The sequence below is a fragment of the Callionymus lyra genome, chromosome 4 (assembly GCF_982586985.1).
Source record: "Callionymus lyra chromosome 4, fCalLyr1.hap1.1, whole genome shotgun sequence".
Taxonomy (NCBI): Eukaryota; Metazoa; Chordata; class Actinopteri; order Syngnathiformes; family Callionymidae; genus Callionymus; species Callionymus lyra.
In genome coordinates this window covers 7720231-7739924 of record NC_141821.1, presented here as the reverse complement: position 1 = coordinate 7739924, position 19694 = coordinate 7720231, and the positions used below count along the sequence as shown (strand labels likewise).

General features: G+C 37.1%; 1 protein-coding gene across 2 annotated transcripts; it reads left to right on the top strand.

Annotated features, from left to right (window-relative positions):
- Positions 1-2313: 2313 nt before the first annotated feature.
- On the top strand, positions 2314-17928 carry acox3 (acyl-CoA oxidase 3, pristanoyl). Of its 2 annotated transcripts, none has more exons than XM_087788601.1 (19): positions 2314-2370; positions 4184-4340; positions 5169-5266; positions 6074-6203; positions 6576-6650; positions 7855-7944; positions 8012-8155; positions 8725-8813; positions 9230-9326; positions 11084-11266; positions 12722-12844; positions 12926-13046; positions 13113-13235; positions 13301-13411; positions 14199-14314; positions 14822-14996; positions 15449-15516; positions 16650-16736; positions 16812-17928. In XM_087788601.1, the coding sequence occupies exons 2-19, from the start codon at positions 4221-4223 to the stop codon at positions 16920-16922; spliced, it is 2061 nt and encodes a 686-aa protein (XP_087644727.1). In that variant the 5' UTR covers positions 2314-2370; positions 4184-4220; the 3' UTR covers positions 16923-17928. The 2 variants fall into 2 exon arrangements, with proteins under 2 accessions (XP_087644727.1, XP_087644726.1); XM_087788600.1 differs by having other exon boundaries at positions 13298-13411.
- The last annotated feature ends 1766 nt before the right edge of the window (positions 17929-19694 follow it).

Sequence of the window (19694 nt, the reverse complement as noted above, 5' to 3'; positions counted from 1 at the left end):
TACTAGAAGTTTTCAACATAATATTATATCAAAACACACGAAAGACTAGAACTCTAACAACATGTAGTATATATATATTTAAAACGTAACCAACCAACAGGATTGTTAATAATAATAAAACAATGTACTACTCTGAACACTGTATCTCTACCAATATGCGATATATTTTATTTTATACAAACAAAAATACAACGGTTTGACCCTATGATTTTATGATTCATGTTGACGGTATGTTGGTGTTCAGTGGAGGCTCTAAGGAAGAAACCTCTGCTGAACAATTGTGGGTATTTGTGCATGTTTCAAAGAGCACCACAGATGGAAGGAAATATCTGAGATCATTTTTATTTTTCAGGTGTCAGGCTTCTGACATATTTAGTGCACATACTAAACCATAAATACAACTACTTTCTTTTTCTAAAAAGTGTGTTTTTCACCATAGAACAGATATTTATTCATGAAACAGTTTTTTTGTAGAATTATAAACCAGTTCTAGTGGCCCCTAATTTTCAAACTTCCTGAGGGGTGTTGATGCATCAGGAATATTGACACTGGAACTGGATCCAAGTTGCAGGACCTTCCAGGAAGACACACACATGGTTTTCATTATGAAAAAAGATGGATAAAATAATGGATTCTAGAAAATAAACCTCATTCCAACAGATTTTTTGTTGTATCCAAACACTCTGGTCATTGCAGTACTCAGTAGTGAAGACAACCCAAAAGTATTACAGTAGTTCTGAATACTTCTGGAAAGATTGTTATTCTTAAACTCCCTCTAAGTCTATTAGTTGAAGGATCTTTAAATGTGTTATTGAAATGTATCGATGTAGTTTTCCAGAGTCCCTCAGAAGATCAAAGTACTTTGACGATAGTAGTGTTATTTTTTCTATTGTACCGAGACTTCTGTTTGATCGAGGCCTTCACTTCCCTATCATATCAACCTACACTGAATCCATCCCTCCATCCAAGATCTTTTGTTTCTCCACTAAGCAGGTGAGGAAATCCACGAAGACAGGTAAGACTACAGAACCGGGTAGCTTCAGTTTCCAAGACTGATCTTTTGCTGACGAACCGGAGAACATGCCTGGAAAACTTCACCCGAGGTTCTCGTGGCAAAGATGCGGAGAAGAAAAAAACGTTGCAGGCTGGTGGTCGGTCTCTGTTTACTGAACTATCTGAACGGATTAGTGGAGGTGATGCCTGTCGACTGCTCCACACATGGATTACATCTCACGAGGACCAAGAAGTGCCGTTTAATAATGGCAGGACACACTTTTTAACTTCACCCTGGTTATTTCTCAAAGCTGGTGGCAACTGAGATGGGATTAATAGAGAGTTACACATCTTAATAGACATGTGGTGGAATACAACCTGTATCAGTAAATAAAAACATATTGTGTTTTTTATTCACTCTTTATAATAGTCATTAGTATAGTAGTCGCTTCTCTTCAATATATATTTGTATTTATATATTTTTCTATTTACAAAAAAACCCCCAAAGGTTCTGTAAACAAGATAAAACGACAAAGAAATTATTTAAACAGCCTGTAAATATTTCTTGACATTGTGAATTCTGATACTTAATGTCTTTAACTGTACAGACCAGACTGTTCCAAATACTTTTATTTACTTTGCTTTTGAAATGATGCTATTTCTCACCCTGAAGAATAATAAAGGTGTTTATAAAATAGTATTGGAAGTTGTTGGATATACTGTACGTTCTGTCGTAGTCACTTCGGAAGATAAGAAGTGAACAAGTACAAAAATGACCAGACAGCAGCACACAGGTCTATTTTACCAGCACAAAGAAGGACAAAGCCGATAAATACAATTCATATAAAACAATACTTAAAAGAAACAAATACATAAATAAAGATTCGACGTATACTTGTCACTACATTGCAAATAAAAACAAGAAAAAAAAGGAAAAAAAACAACAACAATTGTATATATATATATATATATATATATATATATATATATATATATACAATTTGTAATTTGTTAATTGTAAATGTTATTGTAATTGTGTTAATTTTTTTATTCTATAATATATACACGTATTTTCTGTTAACGTTAACGAAACATCTGTTCTTTCAAAATAAAAGCATTGTGTTTCACGCTGGCCTCATTAATTATTAGAATCATTATTATTTTTCTCCACGTAAAGCACAATATGATATTTAATCAAGGGAACATATAGCATACTCATGAGATCCTTATAACTTTAAGTTAAAAGAAACAACCGAGGGTCGGTGTTTTATTATGGAAATACAAAGCGGAAGTTGTATTTCACTGGCGGAACAAAATCAGTGACGCGACTCTTCGTCCCTCAACTGACAGAAAACATCTCACCAGGTGAAGCACAAGGTAAGAAACACACATCTGCAAAAATATTATTGTGTATTATAGTATTATAGTGTTATTGTACATCTTTTCTTTATAACATAAATATTTGTCGTTATATGTAAACATATTGGTCAATGTTAATGCAGCGTTCAATGAACTCTGCCCCGAATAACATCGTAGCAGGGTCAAAGGTTAAACTTTATATCACACTTTGATTCGAACTCGACTCGATCTGCAGACTTTATTTTTCTGACAAATACTCTCAAAACCAGCATGCGTAAATCATAACACACTTCCTTGTTTTGGTTTTTGAGACGAGCATTAGAAGTTGTTTTATTTTGTTATTATATTTCCGTTTAACTTCTTATTACACATCCCTTCAAGATTAACATTTTTAACATTTAAAATGATACAGAGAAATGTACGAACACTTTTCAAGGAGGGCCACTGTTGGTGAAGTGAAAACAAGTGGAGGGCCACTGTTGGTGAAGTGAAAACAAGTGGAGGGCCACTGTTGGTGAAGTGAAAACAAGTGGAGGGCCACTGTTGGTGAAGTGAAAACAAGTGGAGGGCCACTGTTGGTGAAGTGAAAACAAGTGGAGGGCCACTGTTGGTGAAGTGAAAACAAGTGGAGGGCCACTGTTGGTGAAGTGAAAACAAGTGGAGGGCCACTGTTGGTGAAGTGAAAACAAGTGGAGGGCCACTGTTGGTGAAGTGAAAACAAGTGGAGGGCCACTGTTGGTGAAGTGAAAACAAGTGGAGGGCCACTGTTGGTGAAGTGAAAACAAGTGGAGGGCCAAAACGAATCTGATTCCCAAGTTCAAAATAAAAGCATTAATATCTTCATCCATTAGAACACAAAGTTGAAAAATTCTTGAGACAGGAATTTGTTTTTTCACTTTTCACCAAGTTTAAATGTTACGACTATAAATGTAGTAAAAGGAGGCTGCAGGTCTCATGGAAAGTGTCGAACCCCGGGCTCTTTAAAATCGTTTCGTATCATTATAAAATGACAAAAAAACCCTCTCTAAATAAATAATGAATCGTTTTTTCAACTGGTTAAACAATCGGAACTTAAATATTGACCCTTCTATCGTCTACTTTAGTTTAAAAAATCTAAAATACGTGAAAGTATTACCATTACCGTTTAAATATATAACAACTTGTTTTTTTTATTGTTTTTTTTTTCACTTAAATCAAACAAAAACGTAACAAAAAATATTAATAAAGGAACCAATAGATTAATAATACAGTTGAATAATAAAAAATAAAAGATTATGGCACATTCTTAAAGTTTGTGGCAACATATTTTTTAGGAATGTTGGTTTAACACAACTCTTTTGTATAATCGGTTATGAAAGTACACCACTCAAATATTTACCTTTGTAGGTCCTAATAAGCATAAGTGATTGACTATAATAATAAGTATTTGTCTATGTACATGATTCCCTCTCATTGGACGGATTGGAATTTTCTGCGAGGCAAGAATTAAGTCAAAAGTGTCATTTTGCTTTTCATTTAATTTTTAATATATTTATATGGTGTTTTGTAAGAATAAAATGTTCTTAAACATTTAATTATCAAGCAACTATTTACATAGTTGGTACATTCTTGTAAGTAATGGAGCAATGAAATCCTGGCCATGACTGAGGATGAGAGGATACACTATGATGTTTGGACATAGTTTTGACTACAAAACAAATGAAAGGAGTTACAAGTTTGTCTTTCCAATACACGCCACTATTAATGATGCCACTATTGCAGGCTGTGGTTCTTCTGTGATGGACTTGAACACGTCTGGGTTTGATCAGTTGTTAAAGCGGCTTCTTTCCAGCATCTCCCTCTGAGTCTCCTGATCTGCGGACGGTAACATGGCACACCTGCTGAAGGACCTCCCGAGCGGCCCGTTGGACGTCTACAGGAAGAAGGCCTCCTTCCACTGGAAAGAAATGGTGGACTTCTTAGAGGGAGAGGAAATGATAGAGTTCAAGGTAGACGTTAAAACAAATCGTACCATGTGAGGAAAGTGTGGAGTTGGAACCGTTATCAAACGAATTATTCTGATGGACAGTTAATGTGGTTATTTTGGTGTGACAAGAGTTATACACACATGTTAATAGAATTACATATGTAGAGTCCTGCAGGGTTATTTCACCCTCATTGAATTAGGATTACCCTGAAGCTCCAACGTTTCAATTATGCCACAACATAAACATTTGTATTCAAGTAAAACTGCGACTACATTGTTTTCAATGAATAAAAGTCGTTTAAACAAACTCAACTTGCACACAGACAGACTTTTCTTTATCTTTTTATATTTAATTTATTCTTTTTTTTTTATTGAAATTAATCATTGACATTCATGACTTCGTATGTTTGTAGAATTATTATTATTATTATCAACTTTATTTGAATTGATTCTTGGTTTATGTCCTCATTCGTCGTTCGTTTTTTTTTTAATTTCATTTGTATCTGAACAAAAGTGCATTAGAAACAATTATTGTTCATCTTCAGGTGTTAAAGCGTCGATTTCCACATGTAATGAGTACATTTTTTAAATATAGTTTAAATAAAGTCAATATTGGTAATTTTTATGGTATACTCAGGGAAATGTACTGGAAAAGAGCGCCTCGTAGAATATGAATAAGTAAGATTTGAAAAATGATTTTATGTAATGATTAGAGTAAATGTAATATCATAAAAAAGAAAAGCTACTCATTCACTCGCTCGTCAGTCCGAGTGATAAGAATGTATCGTTGACTGTTTCCATCGTCTGCATGTGAAGAAGAACCTCAATGATGTCTGACCTTCTGCTGCAGAATCATATCTACGACACGCTGGCCAACGATCCACTGTTTGCCCGAACACCCGGTGAAGATGTTTCATTTGAGAAGATGCGAGAGCTGACCTTCCTCAGGTGATCCCTCCCTTCCTATGAGTGATCCCTGTCACTCAACACAAGTCTTGTCCATGTTTCTCTGAGGAAAGATGGCGGCAGAAAAACAACTATGTGCATGAGTCGTCAGATTTCATCGACACAAAAGTTAAACTGTAAAAAAATGTATGAAGTAGTGACCCTGGTCTGGAAAAGCGCTTTATAAATACAAATTACAATGTAATCAGTCAGTTGACATTTAGTCTGAGTCAAAGAGTTCATGATAATAACATATTTACTAAAAAAAAAATCTTCAGTGAACGTCAATTAAATCAAGTGTTTTATTAATGTAAAAAATTCTCAAAAAGTTTAATCACAAAGTGGATGAATTGTTTATCACATGCAAGTCAAACATATTTCATGTAATTTAATCAAAAACCTTCTTTTTTTCCCTGTACATATGAATTTATTTTACATTTCCTAGATTTGGAAAAAAAAAGCTATCTACTAGTTATCTGTTATGATGTTTTCTGTATTTAAAAGGTAAAGAAAAAATTAATGAATTCTAAAGAATGAATCATGTATGAAATTAAAATCAAACTTGATCTTTAAATCCTGTAATTAGCATAATACATTCTACATGTTAGTGGGATAAAAAATAAATAATAATAGTAATTAATTAATAAATACTAGCATACACTTGAAAAATCTGAGTGATTAATGTGAACTAATTCACATTAATCACTAAGTGATCAACTTCTGTGGTCGAGTAGTATTTTTACTGGTAAGTTTAACCTTTAAAAGGATTTAAAAAGAAGTTAATTTAAAGTTGAATCCACACTTCAACAGGATGAAGAAGCTGTTCAGCTTCAACTTCATCAGCAAAGACGAGATCAATCCTGCCAAGTACACGACCCTGAACAACGTGTTGGCCATGTACGACCCCTCGCTCTCCGCCAAGTTCTTCCTCAGCGTCGGAGTGAGTATCAATCTTTAGAAAACTGGTTTATCTGTCGTTGTTTTACGCAATTACCATTGGCATTGAAAGTTACTTTTGAACAACTCAAATAATATTTATTTTATTTTTTAAGCATAATCTACTGAGTGACTTGAACAATGTTTATGATAACTAAAATAAATCGTATCAATTTGTGTGTCACTCATTTTAACAAATTTATAGGTTTATTTGTTGAGTAAAACTTGATTGTCTTAATGTGTCAAGAGTCACAAACTTAAGTATTTGCCAAATATAATCTTTATTTATACCAAAACACCTTTCAGACAGTAATGATCAATAGAAAATAGGTCCCCCTTGTTATGCATGTTTTGATTGATTGTTTTTCCGCCTCAGATGTTTGGAGCGAACGTCGCCTCGTCTGGATCGGAGCGGCACCTTCGATACGTGGACGAGATCAGAGACATGACTGTAAGTCACAGTCATCGTACTTTTCTTGTTAAAGTTGTGTATGTATTAGTTTTATTCAGCCTTGACCAGTACAAGTACACCCTGTGTGATTGAGTTTGACCGCCTTTTGTTTAGAGGGATGGAATTGGGAGGATTAAAACTATGATTTGGGATTTGAGTTGAAGACCGTTCTGAACCATCCAACTGGTCATTTAAACCCTCAAATATTGCTGTTTTTATATATATGTTTTCACAGCTGTGTTCTTCTGTGCAATGACAATAAAGAAAGTCTAATATAATAAATAGCACCTTGGTACAGCCACCGATCGTAGTAATATTCTATATTTTCCGTTATTTTTCTTACAATAATCAATTCAGTAATTCAGTATCAATAATTACAATTCAGGAAAATGTTGTCGGAACATGATCTGGAGCTTGTAATCCATGCGTTTGTTTCTTCTCGTCTGGACTATTGTAACAGTTTGTTTTCATGTCTTAACAAGAAGGATCTGTCTCGTCTGCAGTCGATACAAAACTCTGCAGCGAGAATTCTGACCTGCTCTAGTAGAAGAACTCACATTTCTCCGGTCCTTAAAACTCTTCACTGGCTTCCAGTTTCTTTCAGGATCAACTTTAAAATTCTGGTTCTTACTTTCAGATCTATTCATGGTCAGGCTCCTCCTTACATCACTGATCTGATCCAGCCTTACACCCCAGCTCGGGCTCTGAGGTCTGTGGATCAGAATCTACTTATGGTTCCACGCACACGACTCAGGATCAGAGGAGAGAAATCTTTTCAGGCTGTTGCTCCTAAGCTTTGGAACAATCTTCCTCTCTCTTTGCGCTTGATGGATCTACTGACTCCTTTAAGAAACATCTTAAGACGTTTCTATTTGTTCAGGCTTTTCCTTGATTTTCTGGAACTCCTGTGTTGTTCTCAGTATTATCTTGATCTTTAAAGTATGTACTTTTTTGAGTATTGTTTTGATTGTTTAAGCGCTTTGTGACCCTGGTCTCGAAAAGCGCTATATAAATAAATATTACTTACTTACTTACTTACTTACAATAACGCAGACTAACTGTATGCTTTTATCTCAGAAAAAACTCTTTGTCATTATAATTAAGTTCGATTATTGCCTTGTGAATGTAATTATTAGCCACAATATGATGCTTGACTACATGGATGTATTTTTACCACAAACTACAAATCTCTAACCTCCTTCAGATATTCGGCTGCTTCGGACTGACGGAGCTGAGCCACGGCAGCAACACCAGAGCCTTGAGGACGACCGCCACCTACGACCCGTCCACACAGGTCCGCCCGCGAGCGTCTTCATGTGCTCACCGAGCGACGCTTCATCTGATGATGATCTGTTTTGTAGGAGTTTGTCATCAACTCCCCAGATTTCGAGGCAGCAAAGTTTTGGGTGGGCAACCTGGGTAAGAACGCCACCCACATCCAGCTGTTTGCTCAGCTCTACACGCCGGACCAGGTCTGTCAAGGCCTCCACATGTTCATCGTGCCGGTACGTGTTAACTGATCCTGTGGGAGCCAAGACCCTTGTCTCAGCAATGACCATAAATTAAGTTTATTTTGCGATTCGAAAAGATTAAAACAAGGTAAAAATAATGTTCCCTAATTAGCTGGATTGGATGAGAACCTACAACCTTCCACACCAACAAGCTTTGGTCAGCTTCTTGGAATATATTTTTTTGTGTTCCAATTACAACTTTATCAAAATAATCTTAAACAGTTAAGGGGTGGTGTCGTCTTAGAATAGTGTTGCCTCAAATGAGCACTAAAAAGAAATTGAATAAAAACTTGAATTTATATTTAATTTTTATATAAATTACATTTAATATTCTCTACATTTTTTTCCACATTGTTTCAATGCTCTGCTATATTGAAGGATCAACACTCTCCATCAATACAACCCATTATTTTTCTATGTGGAACTGAAACTTAAAATATCAGATCTTTGAGTTCTTGGTCTTGTAAAAAAAACCTACTCCACTGATCTGTGATCTTTTTGAGACTGTTTTAACTTTTCTAAATCTTTTCATTTGCAATAAAAAAGATACATTTGTGACACAGGTGAGAGATCCGAAGACGTTGTTGGCTCTGCCCGGAGTTCTGGTCGGAGATATGGGGGTAAAAATAGGGCACAATGGACTGGATAATGGGTGAGAAATATTTTGTCTGACCGAATGTCTTGTTTTCGTGTGTTGGCTACTCGAATTCACCACTAGAGGGCACCAAAGATACATCTAGGCAGAGCATTTGAGTCATGGAACTCATCATTTAGAGTTTTAGTAAGGACAGTGAATATATTGATACAGAAGACAACTGTTGACTTAATAAATTAAATGCAGGAAAAGGAAACCTGTATCTAGAACTGTTTGGATACTTTTAATCATAGCAGTGGAAATGTGCTTCTTTAGGTTAAAAGCTAGGATGAGAAGTTGAGTTCTTACAAATGATATATTACCTGTACTTTTTTACATGAAAATAGAAATCAGAGGAGAGACTGAAGACTGATGTACAATCGAGAGGAACTAATTGATATCAACAACTTTATTCTTTTTATTTCATCTACCAGTTTTGTGATGTTCGACAATGTGAGGATTCCACGGGAGAATCTTCTGAACAAGACGGGAGACGTCACCCCTGAAGGTCGCTATGTTTCTCCCTTTAAGGTGAGAAATGGACGAAATCGATTGTAAGGCTTTTTAGTTTTAACAAAAGTGCCAAAGTGCACTTTCTGTGTTTGATGTTCATGTGGTTTAAAACATTTTTGTCTAAATGAAGCCGAAGCCATCAACTGAATGTCTGTGTTCAAAGGGACGTGATCGACTCCATCATTCTTCCACTATAGAAAAAAAAATTGCATAGGGGCCAAAATCATACATAGAGCAGCTGCTGAGAAGATTCTGGCAAATAAGTGCAGCAGCTCTCATGAGAGGTTAAATACTCTCTGATGCTTAGGACAAGCTGACAATAGATGACGACTCAGTGGGAAGCTAAATTATTAAATTATTTTTCCTTCTGTATATAGATAAAAACTGGCTTTAGATAAAAACATCCAATTACTGCATGTAAGCCAAGTAACAGCGTACATGTTTGTCACCCATGTTTTAAAATATAAACTGCAAACATGCACTTAAGGTGGTTCACATGTGACAAACTCACAGCCCGCGGTCCAAATTATGTGTCAAAAAAGTTTCATATTTATTGGACTCTAAGGTGTGATATTAATAAACAGGTCTTTTGTTTCATACAGTTGCGCCGACTACAGAGTTATGCTTCAGTGCTTTGAAATACTACAGATCCTTGCTGCTAATACTACTTAATACTATGGTGCCTTGGGAGTAATACTACTGCACCTTGCAGAGAATTACTTTGGCGCCTCACACACAGGATACTGTGCCACGCGGAGTAATACTACTGAGTAATACTACTGCGCCACCTGGAGTAATACTACAGTGCCACACATGTTGGTTGATACCAACATAAAATGGGTTTGAAGTTAGTAAGTACAAGAATCTATACATAAGCAAGATTGCATTCAATTATATAAAAGGAATTGTGGATTATTGAGGAAATTAATCGCTGCCTTCATGAGCTCAATAACTACATGAGAACATTGGTAATGAACATTCACTCTTCTTCGAAGTTGGTCTCCAGCACTTCTATCCTGGTCCACTCCGTGGTCACATCCCACTTAGACTGTGCAACTCATTCCTCTCTGGTCTCCCTCACAAACTTCAAATTGTACAGAATGTTGCCTGGATAATCACCCCTCTGTCAATCACCCCTCTGTCAATCACATCACCCTTGTTCTTCAACAACTTCACTGGCTCCCCATCACCCTCCATATCCACTACAAAATCCTTCTCTGAACAACAGTGCCCCTCCCTACCTGACTGATCTCCTCAAAATACACCCCCCGCTCAGATCCTCCTCTTCCATCAACCTCACCATCCCACCTGCTTGTTATGGCCACCATGGGGTCCAGAGCCTTCAGCCGATCTGCCCCTCGCCTCTGGAACTCCTACCAACCAGACATTCGCATCATTTACACACTGACCGTTTTAAAAACCCACCTTTTAAAATGGCTTATTCACTGTAATTATTTTTATAATGTCAATTTTATGTTGTTCACCTTTAAAAAAAACAACTTTTTTTAAAATTGTATTTAGAATTTTCTCTTAACTTTAAAGGTGTTCAGCATTTTTTTTTTAAATTTAGAATTTTCTCTTAACTTTAAAGGTGTTCGGCTTTTTTTTAAATTTTATTTTGAATTTTCTCTTAACTTTAAAGGTGTTCAGGTTTTTTTCACAGTTTTATAAACTGCCTGTAGGGTGTCCTTGTGTTTTGAAAGGCGCCTTATAAATAAAATGTTTTATTATTATTAGTTGTGTTGTTGACATCAACTCATCTTTTATTTATACAGGATCCCAACAAGCGTTTTGGCGCATCACTGGGAGCGTTGTCGGGAGGCAGAGTGAGCATCACCAAGATGTCTCTAAACAACCTCAACTTGGCTCTCTCTGTGGCCATTCGCTTCTCTGCCACCAGAAGACAGTTTGGACCCTCAGACAAGGAGGAGATCCCGGTGCTGGAGTACCAGTTACAGGTGAGTCTATAATGTAATGACTTTTACATTTTGTACTTTAGTTTTTTATAACGACATTTATTTATTGTTATATTATTTGAACTTGCAACCCTCTTACGCCTGAATGGCTCCCACAATGCTTTGCTGCCCAGCCAGACCATCACCGCTGTCGGTCACTTTTGAAATTGCAACTGATAGCAATAGAATTTAAATACAGTATCGTAGGGACCAATTTGCTGCCATTAGCGCAGGATTGGAGTTGTAGTTCCGTGGTTGTGTTTATGTTAATCTTCTGTGCAAATTAATGACCTGTTTTAACCACCATGGGTTAAAAATGACAAGGGGGTTTTCTGTTCCTGACTGCAGCTTGATATAATATAAAAAAGAGATCAGGAAAGTAGTAAGTAAGTAAGTAAGTCATTTTTATTTGTATAGCGCTTTTCCAGACCAGGGTCACAAAGCACTTAAACTATCAAAACAATATTCAATAAAATATATACTTAAAAGATCAAGATAAAACTGATAACACAACAGGAGGAAAATCAAGGAAAAGCCTGAACAAATAAAAACGTTTTAAGATGTTTCTTGAAGGAGTCAGTAGATCATCAAACACAGATGTTTCTTGAAGGAGTCAGTAGATCATCAAACACAGATGTTTCTTGAAGGAGTCAGTAGATCATCAAACACAGATGTTTCTTGAAGGAGTCAGTAGATCATCAAACACAGATGTTTCTTGAAGGAGTCAGTAGATCATCAAACACAGATGTTTCTTGAAGGAGTCAGTAGATCATCAAACACAGATGTTTCTTGAAGGAGTCAGTAGATCATCAAACACAGATGTTTCTTGAAGGAGTCAGTAGATCATCAAACACAGAGATGTTTCTTGAAGGAGTCAGTAGATCATCAAATACAGATGTTTCTTGAAGGAGTCAGTAGATCATCAAACACAGATGTTTCTTGAAGGAGTCAGTAGATCATCAAACACAGATGTTTCTTGAAGGAGTCACTAGATCATCAAACACAGATGTTTCTTGAAGGAGTCAGTAGATCATCAAACACGGATGTTTCTTGAAGGAGTCAGTAGATCATCAAACACAGATGTTTCTTGAAGGAGTCAGTAGATCATCAAACACGGATGTTTCTTGAAGGAGTCAGTAGATCATCAAACACAGATGTTTCTTGAAGGAGTCAGTAGATCATCAAACACAGATGTTTCTTGAAGGAGTCAGTAGATCATCAAACACGGATGTTTCTTGAAGGAGTCAGTAGATCATCAAACACAGAGATCGTTCCAAAGCTTAGGAGCAACAGTCTGGAAGGATTTCTCTCCTCTGGTCCTGAACCGTGTGCGTGGAACCATCAGTAGAACAGTGATATGGATGGATGGATGGATGGATGGATGGATAAATAGATACGACTGCATCTAACTTTCTATTGAATCATAACTTTTCTCTCTTCTGATGTTTTATTTAATAGCAATGGCGTCTGCTGCCGTACCTCGCCTGCTCGTATGCCGTTCACCAGCTCAACGAGTTTGTCTTCCGAAGCTACGTGGAGTTGCAGATGGGTCAAGTGATGAGGGATAACAGCGACAGACAAGTGAGCACGTCTTCAATCAGGATTCTGTGGTTCCCGTGGAATGTTTTGTCTGGTTGTGATGAGAGATGTTGGTCGTTCCAGGCGGATCTCGGGCGAGAGATTCACGCCCTCTCCTGCTCCTGTAAGCCGCTGTCGTCCTGGTTGGCTCAGAGGGGCATCCAGGAGTGCAGGGAGGCGTGCGGAGGTCACGGCTATCTAGCTAGTGAGTCTCTGTTATCTCCTGATGAAATCCTCTGTTATTTGTGTAAGTTTCCTCTCTTCCTCCCAGTGAGCCGCCTCGGTGAGCTGCGTAATGACAACGACCCGAGCTGCACGTATGAAGGAGACAACAACGTGCTGCTGCAGCAGACCAGCAACTACCTGCTCGGCCTGATGGAGGCTAAGAAGCACAGTGAGTCCATTTGAGTTCTCCAAAGTCACGAGCCTTTTTTCATGACCGTGTTGCCGTTCCAGAAGGTCGTCGGATCGAGACCCCTCTTCACACAGCTGATTTTCTGGATGATTTCAACCAAATTATCGTCACCAAGTTCACAGCAACTACAGCCGAGGAATGCAGCGACCCTGCAGGTACACCTGGCTTCACACCGTCTTAGATGAACATCCCTACAACCGAGCTACTTAATCCAACTGTGAGCCAATCATTTGATCGCTGTTCGAACAAGTAGCTCTGATTACTCTGGTGTTACTATTATAACATCATTTTTACATTGAATTTATATTGAATTTAAAAGAATATGAATGGGAAAATACTGAATTTAGAAAATCTATTTTTGAATAATTGTTATTAGAATATGTAAAAAAGGAGAATAATTATGGTAATATTAAACGATTGAATTCTGTTCTTGGTGTCCAATAGCATCATGTTCCCTTTAAACACAATTCTCGCCATGTTTTCCTTCATATTGTGATGGCTATTCATTAGGAATATCCTACATTATTCAGAGAGGACAAATGTGAGCAGGAACAATAGTCAGGATAAGTTAAGTAAGTAAGTCATTTTTATTTGTATAGCGCTTTTCCAGACCAGGGTCACAAAGCGCTTAAACAATCAAAACAATATTCAATAAAGTATATATTTTAAAGATCAAGATAAAACTGATAACACAACAGGAGTTCCAGAAAATCAAGGAAAAGCCTGAACAAATAGAAACGTCTTAAGATGTTTCTTAAAATAAATAAATAAATAATAAATAAATACAATAAGGTGGAAGAGACTGACTTGCTGTGACAACCTCTGAAGGAAAGATGATGTTCAACGTCATCTCTGAATTGCTAATGTGTTTTGTAATGATATTCAACTTGTTCATGCCAAACCTGTTCTAATTGAATGTGTGTGTTTACTTTGTGTGTCAAGTGTCTCTGGCGGCCTACAAATGGCTGGTGTGTTACCTGCTGGAGGAGAGTCAGAAGAGGTTGGAGCAGCAGAGGAGGGAGTGCAGCACAGAGTTCGAGGCTCGAAACAACAGTATGGTGAGTAAAACACCAAGATCTCACTTGTGTACTCGCACAGAAACGAGACACTAATTTGAAAACGATTCGGCCGATAGATGTTAACTGGACAGTCGTTAACCCACAACGCATTACCAACGACAACTGGCACCTTTGCTCTGCAGGCCAGTTAGTCATACACTTATTTATCCCAAGTTTATGAGAAAGAGTTTTAAATTTGTCAATAATCATGATGATCTCAGCACAGTGATTTATTATTATTAATTTTCTAATCAATCAGTACATGCTTTTTGTTTTCTTTTGGCACAATGTGCACACAAAGATGTTATTGTAAGGCAGCCAAGCAGCCACTCATCAGGGGATGGCAACTAGAATGTTGAGCTGGTATGAAATGGATAAGATAGATAGATAGATGGATAGATAGATAGATAGATAGATAGAAGCCACGACATGCATGGAGACATATGGAGTCATGCCATTTTAAAAAAGTCAATTTAGTAAGACAGAGGTTTATATTTGTGTTTCTAGGTGTACTACTGCCGCTCAGTGTCGCTCGCCTACATCGAACACGAGTGCCTGCGCAGGTTCAACTCCGCTGTCTCGGCCGAGGACACACCTGAGGGTCTCAAACCAGTCCTCCGAAAACTGTGTGCCCTGTATGGACTGTGGAGTCTTAGCAACCACATGGCGACACTGTACCAGGGTACGTAAGATGAGCCACCTTACAAGTACATGGGTTGAGGGGGGTGTCTGGGCAAGGATCTCTCGTCACAATGAAATTACTTATGTAAGTGACTGTATCCTCCTGTCCTCAGTCACTGCTGGGATCTCGCAGGATTTCCTCTTTTCTTTAGCTGAGGAGTTAGTAATGACTGCTTCCATCTAGCGTCCAGAAGTTTTATTGAAACACAAAAATGAACAAACGTGGTGAATATTTGCATGATAATTGTAAATATATTTGATTATTAACCCATTTTATTGAAATTTTAATCATAAAAGAACTTTGATAAAATATGGGAGCCAGAAATAAATACATACTGGTAAATATCAATACAGTGTTGTGAAAAAAAAATCTTAGTTTATTGTTGTTTCTATATTTTCTCATTTTCCTACTCAGTTTTAAGAGAACTCTGACCTCATGTTACTTTTGTACAGGTGGCTACTTTAGCGGGAAGCAGCCGGCCCAGTTAATTCAGACGGCCATTCTGGAACTTTGCACTCAGGTATGTTCACTGACAACATTCCATATGTTTCCAATCCATGTGTTTCCCTTAATCTTAACATTTGTTGGAATCATTTGTTCGAGTTGATAGATTTGGTAGAATTGTATTAAGCGTTATTCCAGCTTGCATAAGTCACACAAAGTATTCTTCCTCTGTAGTCTTCATACAGCTGAGCCCTGGACTAAGTATGACCCCAGTATTTATATTTCATGGACTGTAACTACAATGTAACTATAATTAATTCGGGAATGTGGTGGAAAGTTCAGGGATCACATTATTAATAACACAAGCAAAGATGCAAAATGAACTGACTCTCATTTTGGGAACAGTAAGTTTCCAAAATGGGTGATTAGGAATCGAAAAAAGGTTGAGACTAGGTCAGGTGGTTCAGGATCATGCCATGATCCTGAAAAGACATCGCGATGAATGTGACCCATTTATTCTGGACCCTGAAGTAGTTTCTCCTGCTGCACATTGTCATCAACACTATCTGAATGTTCAATACTGAAGTTGAATTTAATTTAAAGGGTTTGAAATGTATATATTGTACAACTATTACTCTCTTAGTTCAGTAAAAGAGAAAGTACGAACATAATATTTTTGATTATTGGCTAGAACATTGCTTAAAAATCATGAAAGACCACAGAAGGTGGCGCCCTTAGTTAAAACAGATGGTGTGAGGTTTTGAGGACTAGTTGTTCAAAGCACTAGATTTTGAAGCAAAGAGTGACATCTAGTGGACTCTGAAGATAACGATACTGTTTCATGAAGCTTCATCGACCCATCACTAGTTGCATATGACATTACCAAAATTCTTTCAATCTATTGAAACTCGTTAATTGAAAAAGTTCATCACACCTTCGACCATCTCTGGTCATGTCCATCTCATTTTGTTACTGTGGTTCCATGCTGATGAAGCTTCATGAAACAGTGTCATATTTGTAAGAGATCAGTAGGGGGCGCCCTCAGTTGAAAAAGGGTTGTGAGGTTCCCAAGGATATCTGTTTAACAGAATTCGACTATAGGGGGCGCAGAAGGTGACACCTAGTGGACTAAAGCTTCATGAAGTCCAACACGAGTGCAGTGAAGTCGATTCATCAAAAGTATCTCTGATGAGCATCTTCTTTTCTCAGCTGAAGGACGACTCGGTAGCTCTGGTGGATAGTATTGCTCCGCCGGATTTCATCCTCAACTCCGCGATAGGCAAAGCTGATGGACAGGTGAGACCCGTGCAGTGACCCCAACACACACACTGCCTGGCGTGATAATGATGATGAACGTTCTCTCTCTTTCAGCTCTACAAGAACATCTGGTCCACTATGATGCAAGCCCCTCACGTGCTCGAGCGCGCCACCTGGTGGAAAGAGTTCTGCTCTGACAAACCTGTCATTGGCGCCAAACTATAGACGATTCTCTCAGATAGTGTCTAAGTCATCAATTATTTGGTTAATTTATCATCAAACGTTCAACTTTTGCGTTCTTTCATGTGACCAACAGCTCAAACTTTAGCTGCCATAGAAACGCTGTATTTTCCCCTCACACTTCAAATGATGATGGTACCTATTATAAAACTAATTTTCTTCTCACCCTCATGTCGACTAAGGGTTGGGATTATTTTCAGAGTAATCTGTTCCTTTTAAGAGTTATAGGTATAAAGTTTTGTTCATTTTAATGTATCGTCCCTTTTGTATTGAGGTGCTCACGATAATTACTCTGAGTACGTTCTGTCTTTATTGTTATTCGTTTAATTTCTGCTACAAACGAGCTTGAAATGTAGATTCATTACAATTTTTTTATGGAACAATTCTTCTCATGGAGGCTTCAAAATACAAGGACGGGAGGCTCCGAGATATTACTCCACCAGGCTCCATAGCCAGAAGCCTTTAAATACTATAGTACATACGCCTTTTTAATCCAGGGCACTCTTTAGTCTGAAAAATACATGAATGATCTGACTGTTAAGAATATTGTCAACGTCAAACTATTGTATTTGTCCAACACATCTTGTACAGCTGATGAAAGAAGTTTTAAATGGTGCTGATGAAGCTTCATGAAACGATTCAGAGAGATCAGCAGGTGGTTCATAAGTGACGTGCAGTTCCATAGAATATCCGTTCAAAGCAATATAGTGTAGAACAGGGAGTGATGTCGAGGTGACTCTGAAAATAAGGCTTCATTAAGTTTAATCACATTTTTTATACAATATCTAAAGGACTTTTACAAAGCTTATTTAATGATCCGTCCTTCACATACATTTACCTCTGGAGGTCCAGGGGTCAAGCTGTGTTTTGGACCACTCTTGCAAGCTAGAACCTCAGTGCCTTATCACTTGTGAACACATTATCGATACGTTGACCATGCATCTGTACCAACTATTAATTCTATTATTAATAAAGTATTTTGATCAATAAACCTGCCTGGTGTTTGTTGTTTGAATGAAGTTCAAATCCTGGTTTAAATTCTTTGTTGTTCTCTGTGTTAGAAATACTTTGTCTGTCTTTTAATATTATAAACATAACAAATTACTGAATTAAGTTGTAGTATGATAATAAAATGGTGATCAAAAGTAATTTTTGCTGGTTTTCCCTATTCATACGTTTGAAAGAGACCTAGAAACGAACTTTTGCGTATTTAAGATTTTTTGCCATTTAGGTTAGGTTAGGTAGAACTTTATTGATCCCTCAGGAGGTCTCCTTCGGGAAATTGATTTTTACAATTAGACACAGCAATACAGAAATTATTCATAAAAATAAAATAAGAACAAGAACAAAGAGAAATAAAGAGAAATTGTTTTGCTATTCTTTCATCTTAAAAAAAAAAAAAAAAAATCAAACTGCGTTCTAATATATTATAGAAAATCAATTGAATCGCAGTCCAGTTTACCGATGATATTTTATGATTAATGATAGAAAATATATGTGCGTATTTCCACATGCTTTTATTTTGAAACGGCCCGTCCGCGTCATCTCCAGCTTGTTGTTGAAGTCGCTCACAAGTTCGAAACCACTTCAGGTAACTCTTGGTTCTGTGTCGACGGACTTTTTCTTCCTTCCTTCTCCCTCTTAATATATCAACATTTTCAACAAGTTTCCAAAAGCTTTGCGACTGTCGACGTCATTGAGGTTTGTTTGACCGTTTTCTTTAATTTCGTGTGAATATTAAAATGGTTCCTTGTCGACACTGAAGGATTAATATTGTAAATATTGTAAATGTTTTTTGCTAATTTTACCCGAGTATTTTTGTAAGTAATATGTATGTAAGCCTGTGTCTGTATAAAATATGTATTTAGTTTTTGTTTGAATTGTTAAAAATGAACCTTAACTTGAATTTATCAGGGGAAAACGCATGAACAGTTATTCCATATATATAAAAACAATAATACACATCATAGACAGGACACGTGTGATTATATATATTTGATAATTCATGATTTGGCTCAATTCGGTGTCGACGACAAATCTACTAGCTTTCGATTCACCACGTGCTCTCCTTGCTAGCATGTTACCTGACATGAACAGTTGAGCGACTAATTCAACATTTTAGCGACTAATTCAACATTTTATTAACATTTAAGTTGAACTAGAAGGATTTTTTATTTAAATTAATTTAATAAACATTGAATACAGGTGTAACAGAGATGAAAACGACCAAGTTATTATTCATTCCTGGACTTTTATTACTATAATGCTTGACTTTGACCCAAAGACCTTCAACATCAAATAGAATCATCAAAGTTTCTGCTCTGTATTCACTTGATTCATGAGTGTTTACAACAATACTGGTAAATGGTAAGTAGTAAAACGCAAAAACTAAGTTGAGAGCAGCAGTTTTTGATCATAAAACTGGTCTCACTTGTGTCGTTTTTTTCATTGCAGAAATATAACTGCCATGTGTATCGAGACTACGATCATCTAAGGAGACGCTTGATTTCGGAAAGACCAGACCAAGACAAGACTGCGTCGAACTTCCAGGTGAATTTTTTTCGGAATCGACAGTGCATCTGATAATCCTGTGCACCTTGAGTATTAATTCACCTCAATCTGATTGTGTGTGATTCACGCTGCTCAAAAATCGGTCCAAATGTTTAAAGTATGACTTTGGTAAACTACGTAGTCACACCACAAGTCTCCGCAGAAGGTTGGTGCCGAAATACTTATAAATGTTATACATTCCAAATG